Here is a 16146-nt window from a genome sequence, read left to right on the forward strand (position 1 = left end):
TGTTTCTAAATTTATGAGCAGATTTAAGTGTTGCATATTTTCCCTCTTGTGTGCTGCAAACATTTTGAACAAAATTCTTTACAAACGCCCTTAAAGTGCCATAAAAAGAAAGTAAAACGAACCAAAATTTATCGTATGGAAAAGCCGTCCGAAGAGGGGGAAACTTTAAGCGAAAAGTTTTTAATTGTTCGTTTCTGGACCAGCCTGGTCCGCCAATTGTGAACACAACTTGTTGTAGCAAGTACTTCTGCTCGCAGGCCAATAAAAATCATAATGCCCCAAATGGTGGCTCCAAATAAAGTGGGAGACGACACGGGGAACTTAACCTACCGTAAATATTTATTATATGTTTATGAAACATTTTACAGACTTTCATTTTGGAATTGTTTAAGCAGCGCAGTGACCTAACTTATAAAAGAAATACAGAAGGTATTCGTGGGTCAGTTCAGGTGGGTTATTAGATAGTTGTTAGGTACTAAGTTAAGGCCTACGAAAATATACATACATGGAGATAGACAGTGAGGTGAGGCGAAGAATGGAGTGCTTCAGAGGTGACTGGTGAGTGGTGAGCGGTGAGGAGTACTACATATAAGGCGTTACCAAGGACCAGCGGATCGGTGAGAGAAGGTTATCGGAAGAGAAACAACTAACTGCGAAAGGTATCAAAGTGGCCAAAGTCTCATCATCACGCTTAAACTCTAGACGGCAGACGGCAGGCGGCAGGACTCATATGACCTGTCTGCCGTAGACTTGCTCAAGAATGGTATAAAAGTCGGTGGACGTCTTATATGCGAAGTGCAGAAGTCACATCCAGAAGACCATGGCCACGCACACCATCACCACCACAAAGGCGGCCTCCCGGCAATTTGCATTGTCCCACCCGCACTCCAGATCGAATTTGAGGGCCTATCGAGAGTTATTGCGATTAGCGAAATATTCTTGGGCACTCCATTCGAATCCCATTTAATACCCACCTCCATCAGCTGCTGCCCTCCTTTGTTTTCACAGCGCGTCTCCCGCAGGTCATCGTCGTGCTCGTCGCAGTTGTGGCGTCCGTACACCTGGCAAGGTGAGTTCATGAAAGTGCGGAAAACGGTGTCGGTCCAGGTTTGGGAGGAGCAGATGTACTGGCGCCTCTTGCGTTGCCAGAACTCCACCCACCTATACAAGCAAATTATAATAACCAAAACAATGCCGTATAATTAGAAAGTTAAATTACCCCAGGTCGCAATCGCAGTTGAGATCAGTGTGCGACATCTTCAAGTCCGTGAGGAACACACTGTTCGGCAGATAAGGAACAGCGCCTGTGTTTGGATTGGGAATCTTCTTCAGGTTGCGGTTGTGGTAGCGAATGTCCAGCGAAATGTTCCGAACTCGCCCCATGTACTTAAAGAAGTTCGGAGGCAAGGCTTGCAGAGAGGTGTTGAATAATTGCATGTAGAGGTATGGAGAACGCATGCCCTGTAATAAATGAAATGTATATTTTATCGTTAAAATAGACATCGATTTAAAGAACTACTCACTCTTAGAATGCGTTCATTCAGGTTGGTGAACTGCGGACCACTGAAGGTGATGTTGGTCAGCTTGGAGGGCAGGTGGCCCTCCATTTCGCGCTGCAAGTCGGTGGGATTGCCCAGCTGAAGGGTCTGCATCTCCTGTGTGGGTCCAGATCCCTTCTTAACAATGCGGGTGAAGGGCTGTGGGGCCTCGATCCACAGCTGGCGGATATTATAATGATGGCGCAGCAGATGTGGGATATTGAAGTGCTCCAGGTGGGAATAGGCAGTAAGCTTAAGCGATCGCAGGTGGGGCAACGAGTCCAGACAGCCATACTCGAAATAGTGCAATCGGAAATTCGATATATCCAGCATCTCAAGATCCTCGTTCACGCCGTCGAAACTGTTGTTGTTCAGCGAGGTTATCGGATTGCCAGAGAGCATCAGGCGTCTGTTTTGAATGACGAAAGCTGATTAGATAGATCACTTTGCAAGTTGCATTAACGCACCTCAAGTGGGGCAGAGCTTGAGTCATCAGTGGCACATTGGTTAAGTCGTTGTTGGAGAGGTCCAGCATGCGCAGATTACTCATATTGTGGGCTAGTTCCTGCGGAATCGAAGGCAGCTCATTGTAGCCCAGGCGGAACTCCCGCAGATACTTCAGTCGAATCTCGGGCACTGTGCTCAGAGAAACGTTCTCCAGTCCCAGTTTGATCAGGGAGTTCTCCAAGCCCATAAACGACTTATCCATCACCTTCAGATCCCGATTGTGGGAGAGATCCAGAACGGCCAGTTTTGGCATGGTGGCGAAAACTGCATCATCAATTCGCAGCAAGTAGTTGTATGAGATGTCCAGGTAGCGAAGTGACTATAGCCGAAATTAAGATTTGGTTTTAATAATATCCATTAAGTGTTTCTTCACTAGCTTACTCTAAACTTGTTGGACAAATCCATGCTGTGAATGGTGGAGATGAAGTTGTTGGACAGGTGGAGCTCACACAGCGTCAAGGCAGCCAAACTGGACAGCGATGAGGAGGGAATCTTCAACATCATGTTGTGCGACACATCCAATCTGTAAGAGTCATAAATACATTAAAGTCCATACATAAGTTAGAAAGCTATTTACTTACTTTTCCATTCCTCCATTATAGAAGAGATTGTCGGGCAGGCCCCTCAGGTGATTGTGCGAGAAGTCAACGATGCGCAGGCCCTGGACAGGTTTGAATATATCCTGGGGAATATCACTGAGGTAATTGTGAGCAAAGAAGACCAGCTGGAGCTGCTTGGTGTTCTTGAAGGCATCAAAGTCCAGTTCGTGGATCCAATTGTAGCTGAGGTCCAGCCATTGCAGGTGCGGCATGTTGCCAAAGACATCACGAGTCGTGTTCTAAAAGGTCAAAGTATGAAAGGCTGGTAACAAAGTCTTTGATTCTCTTTAAGTGAGACCCACCATCAGCGAATTGTAGCCCAGATGCAAGTGTGTCAGTGAAATCTCGGCAGGTCGGAAGTATCCAGGATGAATAATAGAGATATTGTTGTGGGAAAGATCCAATATCTTGATGTTCGAGTGGTACATGCCACCTAAAAACGAAACTATTTAAAAACTAAAGATTGGCTAGTGAAGAAAACACTACCATGTTCATTTCGTCCACTCCATGAAGAATTGTACATCAACTGCCTGATTTGGTTGTGGCTCACGTTCACGTTAAGATTCGACAAGGTGCCCACTTGGTCGAAGTAGTCAAAGTTGAAGTTGGGTAGCTGATTGAAAGCCATGTCCAGGATCTCCAGTTTTGGAAGGTTCTGGAAGGACTCGTCAGCCAGGTTGTTTATCTTGTTGCCCCTCAGACTAAGATACTCCAGTTCATCCAGATTCATAAAGGCTCTTCGCTCGATCTTGTCAATCTTATTGTCATCCAGGTGCAGTTTCCTCAAGGCTTCCAGATCGAAGAAGGTATGCTGGGAAATGGAGTTCAGGTGATTGAAGCGAAGCGAGATCTCCTCCAGCTTTGAGTGAATGTCGCCCTGAAAGGTGCCCTTCAACACCTGTTCGATCCTGTTGTCATGAAGCTCTAGGAGCCGTAAGTTCTTCAGGAAATGGAAGCTGGTGTCACTCATGCTGCTGATGTGGTTGTTGCTAAAGTCCAGCTCTTGAAGGGAAGTCAGATGTCTCAGGGGTTCAGCTGGCAGGGCACTGCCGGAGTAGCCGTGCGACATCTTCAGCGAGATGAGCGAGTGACCAATCTACAGAAAAAGGATATTGCATGATCTAATGAGCTTTATTATATTAAAAAAATCTTGATTTACCTCATGGAAGGCATCGTTCTCAATGCTCGATATTCCGTTCTCGCTGAAGTCCAGTCTCTTAAGACCCCTGACATGCTTGAAGGCGTGTGATTGAATGCCGGAGAGACTGGCCCTGGTGATTTGCAGATCCTCCAGCTCCACGCCGAAGTCCTTGAAGTCCTCGGGCCCCACGGAGGAGGACCCCAGTCGCGAGATGGACAGGGATCGCATGTTCCGCATTCTGGTCATACTTTTTGTAAATAAATACAAGAGTGGTTCTGGGGTGAAGGGTGTGTGGGGAGCAGGATGTTTTCTCGGTGCACTGGGTTCACTTACTTGCGAAGGGTCTGCAGATTGGTGGGGTCGTTGCGGTCTCCACTCAGGTCCAGCTTCAGGAGGGTGTAGTGCACCGCATTGAAGGTCTCCGTGGGCTTCTGGATCTTGATCTTATTGTCCCGCATGCTAATGACCCTGTTATTTAAGAAGAAGAAAATGGAAAATATATTAAAATTGAATAATGGATGTGCAACTCAAGCTTTTTCCCCAGTGTCGAGTATTTTTGCATGATTGCCTGATTGCGCGGCTTTTCCCTCCTCCTTGAATTCTTCTAAATAGGGTCACCCACTTAGCGCACATACGAACTTAGGGACTGGAGAAGCCCTAGAGGCTGCCGGCAATCCGATTAGTTCCCCCCAATATACACATGAGCAGGTGGAATGGGGGTGGAACGTGAGTGAAGCGGAGTGCAGGTGCTCGACTCACCTCAAGACATCGAAATTGTTGAAGAGCTTGTGATGCAGCTTGGTGAGATTGTTCCCAGACAAATCCAGGATCTGGAGGCTGTTTACCAGGCTGTCAAAGGCCACAGGCGAAATGTTTGTCAGGCCGCAATAGCGCATGTATATCTCCCTGATTCGAGCGGGCTTAAAGGCATCTTCCTGAAAGCGAAGTATGATATAATACACATATCCAAGATGAGATTGAAATATGTTCTTTAATAAGCAAATTGCAGGTAAGGGGTTACCTACCCTGAGAGTGTGAATGGGATTGCCATCGAAGAAGGTGCGATTGACGGTGTCGAAGTACTTGAACGAATTCGGAGGCAGGACCTCAATGTGATTGTACTCCAGGTGCAGATTGTCCAGATTCAGTTTGGTGCTGGCCTTGATCTCGTAGGTTTCATTGCCACTGAGCGACCAGATCACATTGTGGGAGATGTCCAAGGTGCGAAGGCTCTTCAGTGGGCCCAGGGCATCATAGGGAATCTCCGAGAGAATGTTATCCGTAAGCAAGAGACGAGTTAGCCGCGGCATTCCATCGACGAACACATTCGGATCGATCTCAAACAGGTTGTTCCCACTCAGGTCGAGGGTCTCCAGGATCAGGAGGCCGGAGAAGCTGTGCGACATTAGCTGCGAGATGCAGTTCTCGCGCAGGATCAGCGTCTGCAGCGAGTCCTCCAGTCCGCGGAACGAGTCGTGCTGGATGTGCGTTATGTGGTTGTAGCCCAGGTCCAGATGACGCAGCTTCTGCAGGTGCCTCAGCGACTTGGATGGGATCTCCACCAGGTCGTTCTGCGGCAGAATCAGCTCCCACAGCGATCGCTCCAGGCCGGTGAAGGCGTCATCTGGAATCTCGGTGAGATGGTTACCAGAGATCTTTAGGCGGTACATGCCCGTGGACTGCAGGAAGTAGGGCTCAATCTCGCGCAGACCCGTGTTCTCCATGTGCAGCATGAAAACCTAACCAGAAAAGATGGCATGGAACATATGTATATGGCAGTTATTCAATTGAATTAAGTACCATTAATAACCAAATGATTGAAGTTATCCTTATTCAGTTTTGTGTACAAAGTTATACAACTCACCTTGGACTGGTTTACCATGCGCGGCAGTGCCGGAAACGGAACATTCTTGCAGTGCACTATCCCCAGATCCGTGGAGGACTTGGAGCAGGTGCACATCACGTTGTAGGTGCAGGGCGGGTAGTGCGTCTCCTCCATCTCTCGATCGAACATCGAGGCACGGGCCAGCGACATCCAGATCATGATCATGAGGGTTATTGTCAGGAAGGCATAGCCGAACTTAAAGAAAAACTCGAGGCCCTAGAGATAGAATGCATAATGAGCTACTGCGGATGACTAATCATCAACGGACTAGCAATTAGTTAAAAAAGAAACTTTTCCGACCGCCCATATGATATCTAAATCATGTTATGTCTATTTTTGAGCACAAACTCTTATTGCACAACGCCGTGTTTTCAATATGGCTTCTCAAGCCTGTAAGGAGTGCGCTAAAAAACCACCGACGACTTTGCCAAAAGGATTAGCTGTTGTGTCTGGAAAAGTTTCCGAGGATAAGTTGGGGGTGACTAGACCAAAGGGGTATCTTCATTTCACAGGATTTGAGTCCGTCAACGGTTTCTTTTCAGTCGCAAGACTTAAGCACTTCAGGGGCTACTCGCTTAGATTACAAATGTCCTTTTGAGGTTTAAATAGCAATTAAGATTCAGTTGAGCAGGATATCAGGCCATTTCGTTGGACAATACACACCATTTTGCTGTTAATTAGATTAGGCACTCGCGACGATTGGCGATTGAAACAAACTTAATTAACTTTGACGGCCACTGTCCACTTTTCACTCAGTCTACTGGCCAAACAATTTGATTTCCAGCTCACAGTGGCTATATTCCCTGGCCAGGACACTCGCGGTAAAATCCTTGCTTGAAATTCCGTTCGTTTTTCAGGGAAACAGGGCTGGAAAAAACACGACCGAACCGCTGCGCGTTCCACGCACGTCTGACAAACTGCAAATCAATCGGCAACGGGCCAAGTACTCTAGTTGGCCAACTGGCGCATCCGGCTAATTGGATTGTAACATATCGGGAATGCTCGATGGCGCCGTTACCATTGGGCACACACTCTTTTCGCCTCATTTGCAGCATTACTTCACTGGAGGAATGGCCAAATGTTGGATATGCTGGCCTTTGTTTAGAATATGGCCGGCAAGAACATTGCGATAAAAGTGCGAGCTGGGCGGAAGCGGATTTTGGCCAGGTTTTCAAGATTTCCAATGCAGCGGCTATAGCCTCTGGGTCGGCTTAAAACTTGTACGAGTTCGTTTAACATGATTTCGGTGTGCACTGCTGCCTTTTTTGGGGGTTCGCGAAAACGCGTTGAAGAGCTTGTACAACACGCTCAAACAATTGAAATTCGAAACAAAGAGGCTGTACAGAAAACAGTTAAAATGGTTATGGCTAGAGGCATTTAATTAAACTTGAATGTTTGAAACAATTTAACAGTTTAAACATATCTCAAAAGCTAATTGAGCTGAGTGCTTAGAAAGACTATCAAATCAAGAGCCATATATAAATAAAAGAAATCATTACAAAGTTTAAAAAAACAGTTTCAAACAGTTATTAGCTATGCTTAAATTTAAAAAATTTACAATTTTGTATGACTAAGCAAGCCTTACTTAAGTGAGCGAATCTTGCGATATGTCCAGGAATGATAAGTGCGCTCCTTGACCATCTCCTTGTCTGCGAAGTCAAATACATTACTAAAGCTGTGGAAAATAAATAAATCAAATGGCAGACTTACCATCGCACTGGAAACACTGAGCCAAGTTGGGCGGACAAATGTTTTCCGAATCGAAATAGAAGGTGGTCTTGAGTTCGCGGAACTTGTTGTACGAACGCATGGTAATGTGCCGGGAGTAGGGATCCTTACCATCCAAGTGATCCCTGACATAGTGGGCAGACAGGCGAATGTCCATAACGTCACTTAGCTGATCATCGATGGATTCCACTAATTTAGGCGGTTTCTTTAGCAGCTCAGAGCAGACATCGTTGTAAACTGTAAATCAAATACATTGTTATAGGTGAAAAACCCTCAGCCTGTTTTTCCTCCTCACCGTTTGCCAGATTTAAGTGAATGTGCATCATCAGCAAATGCTCCAAAGTGCAGTGAATCTGAAACAACTTGGAGATTCTCTCCGTACTCTCGTGCTCGTCGAAATGGCTGTTTTTGAACCCGGCATCATCGTCGTTACTGGCATATTTTGTATTCCGCGAATTGGCAGTGCCGTGGTTATGCAGCAGCGTCTTCCGCATTCCTGCTCCTGGGGTCGGATCCCCTCTGACCGCATTATGCAGGGATTTCCGAAGCTGGGGCAGATTCTGTGAGGAGGCATCTTCCATGGTTGTTTCGCTCGAGTACTCCTTTAGAAGATTGGTGCTGCACATCTTGCTCTCGGTGTAGATAAATTCGTAGTCCTTGTACAACTTCTCAAGGCCAATCTCCAAAAGCAGCTCCAAAGGTTCGGCCCCACTTAAACAGGGCATGGCCAGACGACGATTGGCCAACTCGGTGATGATCTTGGCCAGTCGATTTTTGTTGGTAGGCGTGTTCTATGGGATTTAGAATATAAGTAATGTGTGGTGTCTTTCATGAAAAATACTTACTACTATGTTACAGCGTGCAGCACATTGGAAGAGCATGCTAAAGGCCATTTTAAGATCCTTGTAGGAGTGGCAGCACTTGAGCAGCTCCCAAAGCTTATCGGTCAGATCCGTGAGCTGGCGCACCTTGGCCCTCTGCACCACATCTTCGATGTCGAACTCCGCATTGCTTATGCTATAACGACCTATAAGGCCGGAGACATCTGTCATTGTCTGATTAATGGACTCGCGCAGCTCGTCCATGTCAATCCCACTGCCACAACGATAAGTGGGGTCCCGTGAGACGCCCTGCTTGACGTCCGTGTGGTAGGAGACGATGTCCTCGCGTATGAAGACCAGGATGCGCAGCTGGTTCATGAAGTCCTGCGTCAAAGGACTGCAGTCGCCCACGCGAAATGTGTGATTCAAGGCCACATCGCAGTCGTTTAGGTTCACCAGGAGGGGCAGTGCGGCACTAGAGGTCCAGGAGCAGCGCAGTTTCATGTGAGGATTAACCTGGTAGCTGTTTTCAATCAAGGTTTCATCCGGAGTCTTGCCATGTTGGCGCACCAGGGACTGCGAGGTTACCAAGTAAGCAGGGTGCACCCCCTGGTAGCTTAGGATGCCCCTGGAGAAGTGCGTGGGGTTGAACTCATACTGGAGCAACTGCGTTTGTCCAGGATCGCTGCCGTCGCACAGAAACCACACGGATCCGAGTCCTTCAGCCAGCTGCAGGAACTCGGAGCACACAATGGACCTGGCCTTGTTCACGGGTATCCCACGCTGGTACTCCTCCTCCAGCTTCCAGGGATTCGAGTTGTCCAGCTGCAGGTCGATGGACAAGTCGGCTATGGCGTCCACCAGGCAGTCATCCTTTAACGGACTCCCCGTCAGATCCAAGTCCACAGAGCCCTCTTTCTTTGGGGCTGCCCTGGTGGGCGTGGTCCGGATTCTGGACACTGCACCATTGCGATCCTCCTTGAAGACCAGCACAATCTTCTTGCCAGCCTCGGCAGCTCCCACCGTGCTCACCAAATAGGTGGGTGGTGCTCCATAGGTGATCGTGTACGACTCCCCGCACCGTCGTGATAGCTCCGCGTAAACGTTTGCCAAATTCGCAGAAGCCGACATTTTTGAAGCAAATTCGCAAAACAGAGGCAAAAAAGCGGCAGTATTTGAAAAGTGAAGCGAGTAATTGTTGAACGGTCACACTATGCTACTCTTATTAGTGTCTACCACCCAAGGGACCTCAAAAATACTAGCAGAATACCACGTGAAGGTCACACTGCAGCTAGTGCTAGCACCGATAGCCGATAGATTAAGGTCAGCAACAATCGATTAGTCTTATCCCCGCACGTGTTGAAATTGTTTTCTTTTATTTGGATCGCCTTCAATTTAGTTAATTTAGCCATGTCGGACTTTGAAATGGAGGACAGTGCCTCGGGTTACGACTCAGGGGATAACTCAGATGCCGAGGTAAGTTATGAAATGCCAAAATGAAGCTTCTGTATACCAAAATCCTCATTTTTTTGTGCAGCTGCAAGCGGCATTTGAGCGAGGCGACTTAAAACCAGGCCTAAACTTGGAATTCAATGGCCAGAGAGACAAAGTGAATGATGTGGTAAGTATCCAGCTGAATGCCCGCTCTTTAATCTACTAATCCCGTGCTGCCCTTCCAGACCAAACTGCTGGCCAAAACAGAGGCTATCAAGATGCAACTTCCTTGGCTGGAGCGCCTGGACATGATCAACACACTGGCTCCCCTGGCCCCGGAACTCGCTGTACAGCTGGAGAAGCACGAGCAGAAGCGGGCCAATCTCTTCAAAGGCAACGCCAAGCTGCCCTACATTCGGCCCGAGGAGGATCCCGTCCTGAACGATTTCAAAAGGGAAATGCTCTTCCACCGACAGGCGCAAAGTGCTGTTCTAGAGGCCATTCCCCGCCTGCACGAGCTGGGCATAAAGACCCGTCGACCGGATGACTACTTCGCCGAAATGGCCAAGTCCGACGAGCACATGCAGAAGGTTCGCGCCAACCTGATGGCCAAACAACAAGGACAGGCAAAATCCGAACGCATCAAGCAGATCCGCGAACAGCGCAAGATGGGCAAGATGCTGGCCAAACAGACTAAGGTCCAACGCGAGGCCGAAAAGAAGGACATGCTGGACAAATTGAAAAAATTCCGCAAGGGCAAGCTGAAGAACCTGGACTTCCTGGAGGACGCCAAGGCGCTCGAGTCCAAGCAGAAGCAGTCGGCCGAGAATCGCAAGAAGCGCAACAAGAAGTTCGGCTTCGGCGGCAAGAAGAAGGGCCTCAAGAGGAACACAAAGTCCTCCTCCGCGGGATTGGATGGCGACAAGTCCACAAGGCGCCAGCGGGGCGTGAAGGCAGGTGCTTCGGTCAACAAACGACTTGGCAAATCGCGACGCATCAAGGCCAAGGGCAGAAAGTAATCCCTAGGGACTGCCGACTATCTTTAGGTGACCAAACTCTAGTTTTATAAAGCCCCCAATCCTGTATAGATTTTTTAGAACCATAAATACATTACATTTTGTGTGCACACAGCCTTACTTTTGAAATGTGGAATGCTCTTTACAGAATTCTAAAATTCCATAAGCAGACGACATAAATTAAATTTTTCTAACATCGTTTATTCTAAAGTAGACTATAACTATTACACGAGTTCCTTGTTCTTTCTTTTCTTTTTGGGTATTGTGTTACTTTCGGTCTCCTCTGAAGAGCCTTCCGTTTTCCGCTTCTTTTTGGACTTTACATGTTCATCAGTTTCAATGTCCTGGGTTTGGCCTTCAGTTGCCTCTGGTTGCTTGTCCGCTTTCTTATCCTTCTTCTTTTTTATCTTCACTGGCTCTTCGACTTCCGTAACTTTTTTGACTTCCTCTTCTGGCTCTGCTGTCTTATGCTTTTTCCTCTTGATCTTGACAGGCTCTTCTTGATTTTCATGTGTTGGGGATTCCTCTTCTGCCTTTTCAGCCTTGTCTTTCTTTTTTTTCTTGGATTTTGTGGGCTCTTCCAGTTGGTCAGGCGCAATTTCCTCGGGGGCCTCCTCTGTTTTGGATTTTTTCTTCTTTTTGGGTTTTGTAGCCTGCTCCACACTGTCATCCACTGAATCTGCTACAATCGAATCTTTCACTGGCTTCGCGTTTTTCGGGACCGGATCGGTTTCAGGCGCAGTCTTCAGTTTGCCCTGAAGCTTCTCCAGCATCTCGCGCTCCTGCTGCTCCAAACGGGCGATCTTTCCGCTCAACTTAAGGCCATGTCGTGCTCCTTTGTGCGCCGTCCTTCCTCCGCAGGCTTTGAAGAGTTCCTCATCTGTAAGCACCGCCACCTTGGTGACCTCAATGTCCTCCACCCTGATGCGCTCGGAGGTCTCAACCTCGCCGCCGCTTTGGGTGAGCAGCGAAGTCTGCAGGAAGTTGTCGTAGGTGGTCTTTCCAACGCTGGCGTGCTGCTCCTTGGCTTTCTTCAGCTTACGCGCGGAGAATCCGCTGGTGGAGATCTCTACCGCCTCCTCGCCCTTCCTGCGCGAGGTGGACACCTGTCCATCTTGCTGAATCTGGACGTCCACATTGCTGGCGGCCTCGTTAAAGCAGCGCTCCCACCAATGGTCATTGAATTCCTGGGCGCGATCCACTCCCAGTCCCGCGTTATCGAACTTTAAACTGGCCTTCAAGGGTGCAGCGATTCCCGTGTTGTTCTTGCCCAAGCCGTCGCCCTCTTTCCAGCCGTATTTTCCCAGTATTTTCTTGGCGAAGTCCATTACAACGACTGCAAACTAAGAAATAAAACAAAATAAACAAATTTGCACGTGCGGCGCAGTCGTTATCGATAGCGCAGAACTAATTTGACATCACTAATAAATAATACAGGGCTACTCATGTCGATAAGTTCTGCAAGTTACAGGGTGATTTCGGTTTACGCTCAACAGAGCTGCATTTGGGCGCCGAAATTTGAATTCCCCAAATTATACGCAACTGTGTAAACTATCAACCAAATTATTTAGTCAAATATCAAATAAAAACAAACTTGATCCTTCCGTTACACATTCATTTTTCCTTTATTTCAGATTCCAGCTGCGCTCTTCGGCTCATTTCGATTGCAACTACTTTTAGTACAAGTTCCATAAATATTAAGTGGCAATGAACAAAAACAGCGTTTACATAAAGAAACTAACTTTTCGAATACAAAATATTTGAATAAAAAACGTAGGTTTCAGTACGCGCCACAATAAAATCGAAAAGTCGCTGAACCCAACGATCCCTCGGAACTCTGACCAGCCACGCCCACACACTCGCCAATCCAAGATGTTATTTGCAGAGGGGATCCCCATGCCTTGCCTGCCACTGGAGGTGTTTGCCGTTTCGATGTCCAAGAACTTCGGGGAGAGAGAGAGCCTTGGTTGGCGGGCATGAAGATCCCCCGCCGGATGTGCGGAGTGCAAGAGGATGGCTGGACTTCGTCCGAGGAATCGAGTGGGTTTTCGGTGAGCCGGAAGCTTGCTTCAATTAAAATCTAATTTTAATATTTGTCGTCTGGGCGTGGGCTAATCCAATCCGATTGAATCCAATCCTTCCTCCTGATATTTCGGTTGTTCAACTTAAAGTAGGTGTGGTCTTCTCCTCGCTCGCATGTTTTTTAAAAACAAAATTACTTGTATTATGTGGTTGTTGGTATTTATAATTAGATAGTGGTACAGGATGTTCTTGTTTGCTATCAATCAATCAATCAATCATTTTATCATTAATAATCGAAAACGAACGTTGGTGTTGCTTGTTCTGGTTGTTGTTTGTTTGAAGTGTTGTTTGGTTGCTATTCTCGTTCGCATGCGACTCGCGCACACGCCCGATTGCAGGAAACAAGGACGAGCAATCGATGTGCAGCAGGCGCGCTTAGAAGGCGAACAGCAGCAGGAAGGCCATCATCAAACAGAACAGACCCATGGCCTCGGACAGGGCGAAGCCCAGAATGGCGTAGGAGAACAGCTGCTGTTTCAGCGATGGGTTCCTGGCGTAGCCGATGATGAGGGAACCGAATACTGTTCCGATACCAGCACCTGTTGTATTGGTTCGTTGTGTTTCGGTCCGCAAATTGGGAAGAGAAAGAAGATCAAAGCATTAGTAAAATGTCCAAGTCAGTTGGCATTTTCGGCTTTCACCGAAGCTCTTCGAGCAAAGTATTTTCTTCTCCAAATGAGAACTCGGACAATGATGGAATGTGATAGATCACCCCGACGCCCCTTTGGCTCTTTTCTCCAGGTAGTCAGTCACAGATTAGTCTGAATTGAGTTCTGCCTGGGAGGCAGCAAGCACATCGCACTAAAAACGCTGGCCACGAAAGGTTTCAATGCCAGCCAGGCGGCGGTTCCCGAGGCAACGGCAACGCCTGGCAGCAGGATTTCTGGTACTTTCGCCCTGCAATCACACAGGTTTCCTGCTGGGAAATGGAGCCGCAACAAACAGCAGGCTCGGCCAATTCTCAGACCTTCCCGGGGCAATGGTTTGTGGAGTAATCAGATACTCGTTGTGTGAGCCCCAGATGCTAGTTTGCAACTGACTGGAGGAGAAGGAGCAAAAGGCGGCTGGTGGGATGATTCCCTCTGATCTCGGTGATCTGCGACTGAATGAGGTGCCCAACGAAACCAATACGAACCGGATCCAGCGACACCGACTGTTGCGGCACCAGCGCCAATGAATTTGGCGGCCGAGTCAATGTCACGCGTGACTGGCGAGGTCTGGAATGACCTGATCTGTGGCAGCAATGCAACGGGGGTTGTGTTCTGAGCGGCCAAAGTCTGGCTCTGGCTGATGATGGCGCTGCTCAATGGTCGCAAGTACTGCTTGGAGTTGGCGAGGAGCTGAAATGGTGGATGTGCGTTAGTCGATTATATAAGGCGCATAATACCTCGTCTTGTGTACATTGCTTGAGATAAAGTTTCTGGCCGTGATAAGGGATATACTGTGCATCTTATAATAGACAACAACATTTGAAAAAACATTGATTCATACATGTTTACCAATTACATTTTTATGTAAAGAATTCAAGAATATGGAAAATTTGCCACAAATACCCGAAATTCCTATATATTGTACAAGTCTAAACTATTTATGGATGATCTATCTCATGTTAATTTAGTTGCTAGGGCGTCTAAGACCATATATAGCCAGATGTTGCCAAATACACTATAGCTTAACCCTCGAGTGCCGACAAGTTCATTGCTCTGCTGTAATGCCAAGTTATGCAATCGTTAAGTAATTTCGCTGCGATTGGCACTTTGGCTGCTGCGTTTGTTGTTCTTCAGAGGCATCCACTATTGTTGTTGGTGACCCGATATTAACAACTTTAGTTTTATAAACAATGTCAATTATTGCCAATTTGTGGTACCCCGCACTCCTCTCAACCATTTTCATGTCTCTACTGGAAAGCTTTCGCCGGTTCTAACCTCAAAGAAACACACCACAGACCTTAAACCAGATGTTATACAATACAGGGATAGCTTGCGGAACTGCAAATAAAAGAGCTCACTAAACTCTACGCACAGATATAGAGCGATAATTCACAATTTCTCGCATTTAATTAGTAGCTGCCACTGGGCGCACACATAACCTCAAAGTTATGCAACTGTGTGCCGTCCGTGTTTTCTCACCGCGGCCATCGGAAGTTCACCACGCCAGGGCGACGTTAAAATGGTTAAATCGGGAAAATCAATGCACTTTTCCGATAATTATGTAATTCCTCGCACATTTTTCTTTATCTCGCACAATTCGGGCCTAAAAAGGGGGGGTTTACTTACGGCGATCCTGGCAACGGGGGCAATGCGAGAGACTGTCGACACGAACATTTTTGGTTGATTTTCCTTTTTGTTTTGCTTACGACAAAATTGAAGCTAGCGCACGGCTCTGCAAAAGATATAGACGAAGATATCGGTTAGTTCTGGGCTGAGTTTCGGTTGCAAGAGTACATCATATCTAGTTCCACGCCGCCTCAGAAAAGTTACGTAACAAGCGAAAAATCTGCCCTCGCACCGGATTTTCACACGACTCTCAGCTCGATCTCTGCTTAGTTATCAATTGAAAACGATCTGCTGGCTTTTCCTTTGCAAATTAGCCGATTTTCTGACTTTTCCAGTGACGCAACGACTCGAGGCACACGCACACCACTGCAAACCATATTGGCACACGTGTGTGTGTGAGTGTGCCGCAAGATGGCGACGGATTTTCAAACACGTTTCGCATTTTAATTGGCGAAATTTCACTCGATTCTTCACTGACAGTCGGCTGTTTCGCGTTTTTTGGCTATCTGAGGCGTTTTCACGGCTGTTACCCAACAGAGGGGTGCTGATAAGGGGGTGCTCCGCCGGCGGGCGGAAAATCCCCGGAGAAAGCAACTCACTTCGAACAAACCCTTCACAACAGTAAAACGAATTTGACAATTTCGCTGACTTTTGGGGGGTGCTCAGTGTGGCCGCCGGCGGGTGGTGAAAATAATGCCAAAAGATCGATTTTAATACTGGAAATTACCAAAAATACCATTTTAATTGAGGACCCAATCCAAGGTGCAGGGCCTTGCTACACATTTTTACCAGAGACGCAGAACGGGAGGGAGTTTTTGCTAAATTGGGTGGTTAGACTTGCAACCAAAGCGCAGTGTGACCATATCAACAAGTTGATTAGTCGAATGCCTTTGAAAGCTATTTCCCACTAACCTGCATCTTTCTGTTTCCTATCAAAAAATTAAAAATAAATATTTAACTCTTAAAGAAAATACACTCTACTGGGGAACGGATCATAAAACTGGTTGTTCTCAAGATGTTTTAACCATTAAAAGCATTACTTGAAAGAAATGATAGAGTTGAATTTATCTCAAGTAGGTGCATTGAAATCGGAGTTTCACATCCAGTCAAAATATTACT

The 16146-nt window shown here is 47.1% G+C and overlaps 5 protein-coding genes across 5 annotated transcripts; 1 reads left to right on the plus strand and 4 right to left on the minus strand.

The window, feature by feature from the left end:
• Positions 1 to 321: 321 nt before the first annotated feature.
• Positions 322 to 6590, minus strand: LOC6538977 (chaoptin). Its single transcript, XM_002099444.4, has 15 exons — positions 6334 to 6590; positions 5650 to 5886; positions 4811 to 5524; positions 4545 to 4720; positions 4119 to 4253; positions 3804 to 4032; positions 3131 to 3740; positions 2947 to 3077; positions 2627 to 2883; positions 2427 to 2568; positions 2006 to 2364; positions 1524 to 1947; positions 1220 to 1461; positions 975 to 1161; positions 322 to 906 (listed from the first exon to the last, which is right to left on the minus strand). Exons 1-15 carry the CDS (start codon positions 6334 to 6336, stop codon positions 805 to 807), a joined length of 3948 nt encoding a protein of 1315 aa, XP_002099480.3. The 5' UTR covers positions 6337 to 6590; the 3' UTR covers positions 322 to 804.
• A 432-nt stretch (positions 6591 to 7022) lies between these two features.
• LOC6538978 (protein zwilch) lies at positions 7023 to 9423 on the minus strand. The gene is made up of 4 exons (XM_002099445.4): positions 8244 to 9423; positions 7694 to 8189; positions 7381 to 7635; positions 7023 to 7319 (listed from the first exon to the last, which is right to left on the minus strand). Exons 1-4 carry the CDS (start codon positions 9348 to 9350, stop codon positions 7252 to 7254), a joined length of 1926 nt encoding a protein of 641 aa, XP_002099481.1. The 5' UTR covers positions 9351 to 9423; the 3' UTR covers positions 7023 to 7251.
• Positions 9424 to 9536: 113 nt separating this feature from the next.
• Positions 9537 to 10779, plus strand: LOC6538979 (probable rRNA-processing protein EBP2 homolog). Its single transcript, XM_002099446.3, has 3 exons — positions 9537 to 9695; positions 9757 to 9840; positions 9899 to 10779. Exons 1-3 carry the CDS (start codon positions 9630 to 9632, stop codon positions 10670 to 10672), a joined length of 924 nt encoding a protein of 307 aa, XP_002099482.1. The 5' UTR covers positions 9537 to 9629; the 3' UTR covers positions 10673 to 10779.
• A 70-nt stretch (positions 10780 to 10849) lies between these two features.
• Positions 10850 to 12081, minus strand: LOC6538980 (G patch domain-containing protein 4). The gene has a single exon (XM_002099447.4). The coding sequence runs from the start codon at positions 11995 to 11997 to the stop codon at positions 10894 to 10896; it is 1104 nt and encodes a 367-aa protein (XP_002099483.1). The 5' UTR covers positions 11998 to 12081; the 3' UTR covers positions 10850 to 10893.
• Positions 12082 to 12893: 812 nt separating this feature from the next.
• Positions 12894 to 15721, minus strand: LOC6538981 (ATP synthase lipid-binding protein, mitochondrial). The gene is made up of 4 exons (XM_015193665.2): positions 15627 to 15721; positions 15028 to 15133; positions 13887 to 14091; positions 12894 to 13290 (listed from the first exon to the last, which is right to left on the minus strand). Exons 2-4 carry the CDS (start codon positions 15073 to 15075, stop codon positions 13127 to 13129), a joined length of 417 nt encoding a protein of 138 aa, XP_015049151.1. The 5' UTR covers positions 15076 to 15133; positions 15627 to 15721; the 3' UTR covers positions 12894 to 13126.
• Between the last annotated feature and the right edge of the window lie 425 nt (positions 15722 to 16146).

The sequence above is a fragment of the Drosophila yakuba genome, chromosome 3R (genome assembly GCF_016746365.2).
Source record: "Drosophila yakuba strain Tai18E2 chromosome 3R, Prin_Dyak_Tai18E2_2.1, whole genome shotgun sequence".
NCBI classification, from domain to species: domain Eukaryota; kingdom Metazoa; phylum Arthropoda; class Insecta; order Diptera; family Drosophilidae; genus Drosophila; species Drosophila yakuba.

What these genes read in the sequence shown, in the direction of transcription:
- LOC6538977 (XM_002099444.4), bottom strand. An exon ending in ATTTGTCCAACAAGTTTAGA is followed by an intron (nt 2,365 to 2,426) that starts GTAAGCTAGTGA and finishes TTTCGGCTATAG; the next exon opens with TCACTTCGCTACCTGGACAT. An exon ending in AACTGCGATTGCGACCTGGG is followed by an intron (nt 1,162 to 1,219) that starts GTAATTTAACTT and finishes TTGCTTGTATAG; the next exon opens with GTGGGTGGAGTTCTGGCAAC.
- LOC6538978 (XM_002099445.4), bottom strand. Translation starts at nt 9,350, where the DNA reads ATGTCGGCTTCTGCGAATTTGGCAAACGTTTACGCGGAGCTATCACGA. An exon ending in TCACTTAAATCTGGCAAACG is followed by an intron (nt 7,636 to 7,693) that starts GTGAGGAGGAAA and finishes TTTGATTTACAG; the next exon opens with TTTACAACGATGTCTGCTCT. An exon ending in TCAGTGTTTCCAGTGCGATG is followed by an intron (nt 7,320 to 7,380) that starts GTAAGTCTGCCA and finishes TTGACTTCGCAG; the next exon opens with ACAAGGAGATGGTCAAGGAG.
- LOC6538979 (XM_002099446.3), top strand. Translation starts at nt 9,630, where the DNA reads ATGTCGGACTTTGAAATGGAGGACAGTGCCTCGGGTTACGACTCAGGG. An exon ending in GGGATAACTCAGATGCCGAG is followed by an intron (nt 9,696 to 9,756) that starts GTAAGTTATGAA and finishes TTTTTTGTGCAG; the next exon opens with CTGCAAGCGGCATTTGAGCG. An exon ending in GAGACAAAGTGAATGATGTG is followed by an intron (nt 9,841 to 9,898) that starts GTAAGTATCCAG and finishes CTGCCCTTCCAG; the next exon opens with ACCAAACTGCTGGCCAAAAC.
- LOC6538980 (XM_002099447.4), bottom strand. Translation starts at nt 11,997, where the DNA reads ATGGACTTCGCCAAGAAAATACTGGGAAAATACGGCTGGAAAGAGGGC.
- LOC6538981 (XM_015193665.2), bottom strand. Translation starts at nt 15,075, where the DNA reads ATGTTCGTGTCGACAGTCTCTCGCATTGCCCCCGTTGCCAGGATCGCC. An exon ending in CCCCCGTTGCCAGGATCGCC is followed by an intron (nt 14,092 to 15,027) that starts GTAAGTAAACCC and finishes CCACCATTTCAG; the next exon opens with CTCCTCGCCAACTCCAAGCA. An exon ending in AGTCGGTGTCGCTGGATCCG is followed by an intron (nt 13,291 to 13,886) that starts GTTCGTATTGGT and finishes CCAATACAACAG; the next exon opens with GTGCTGGTATCGGAACAGTA.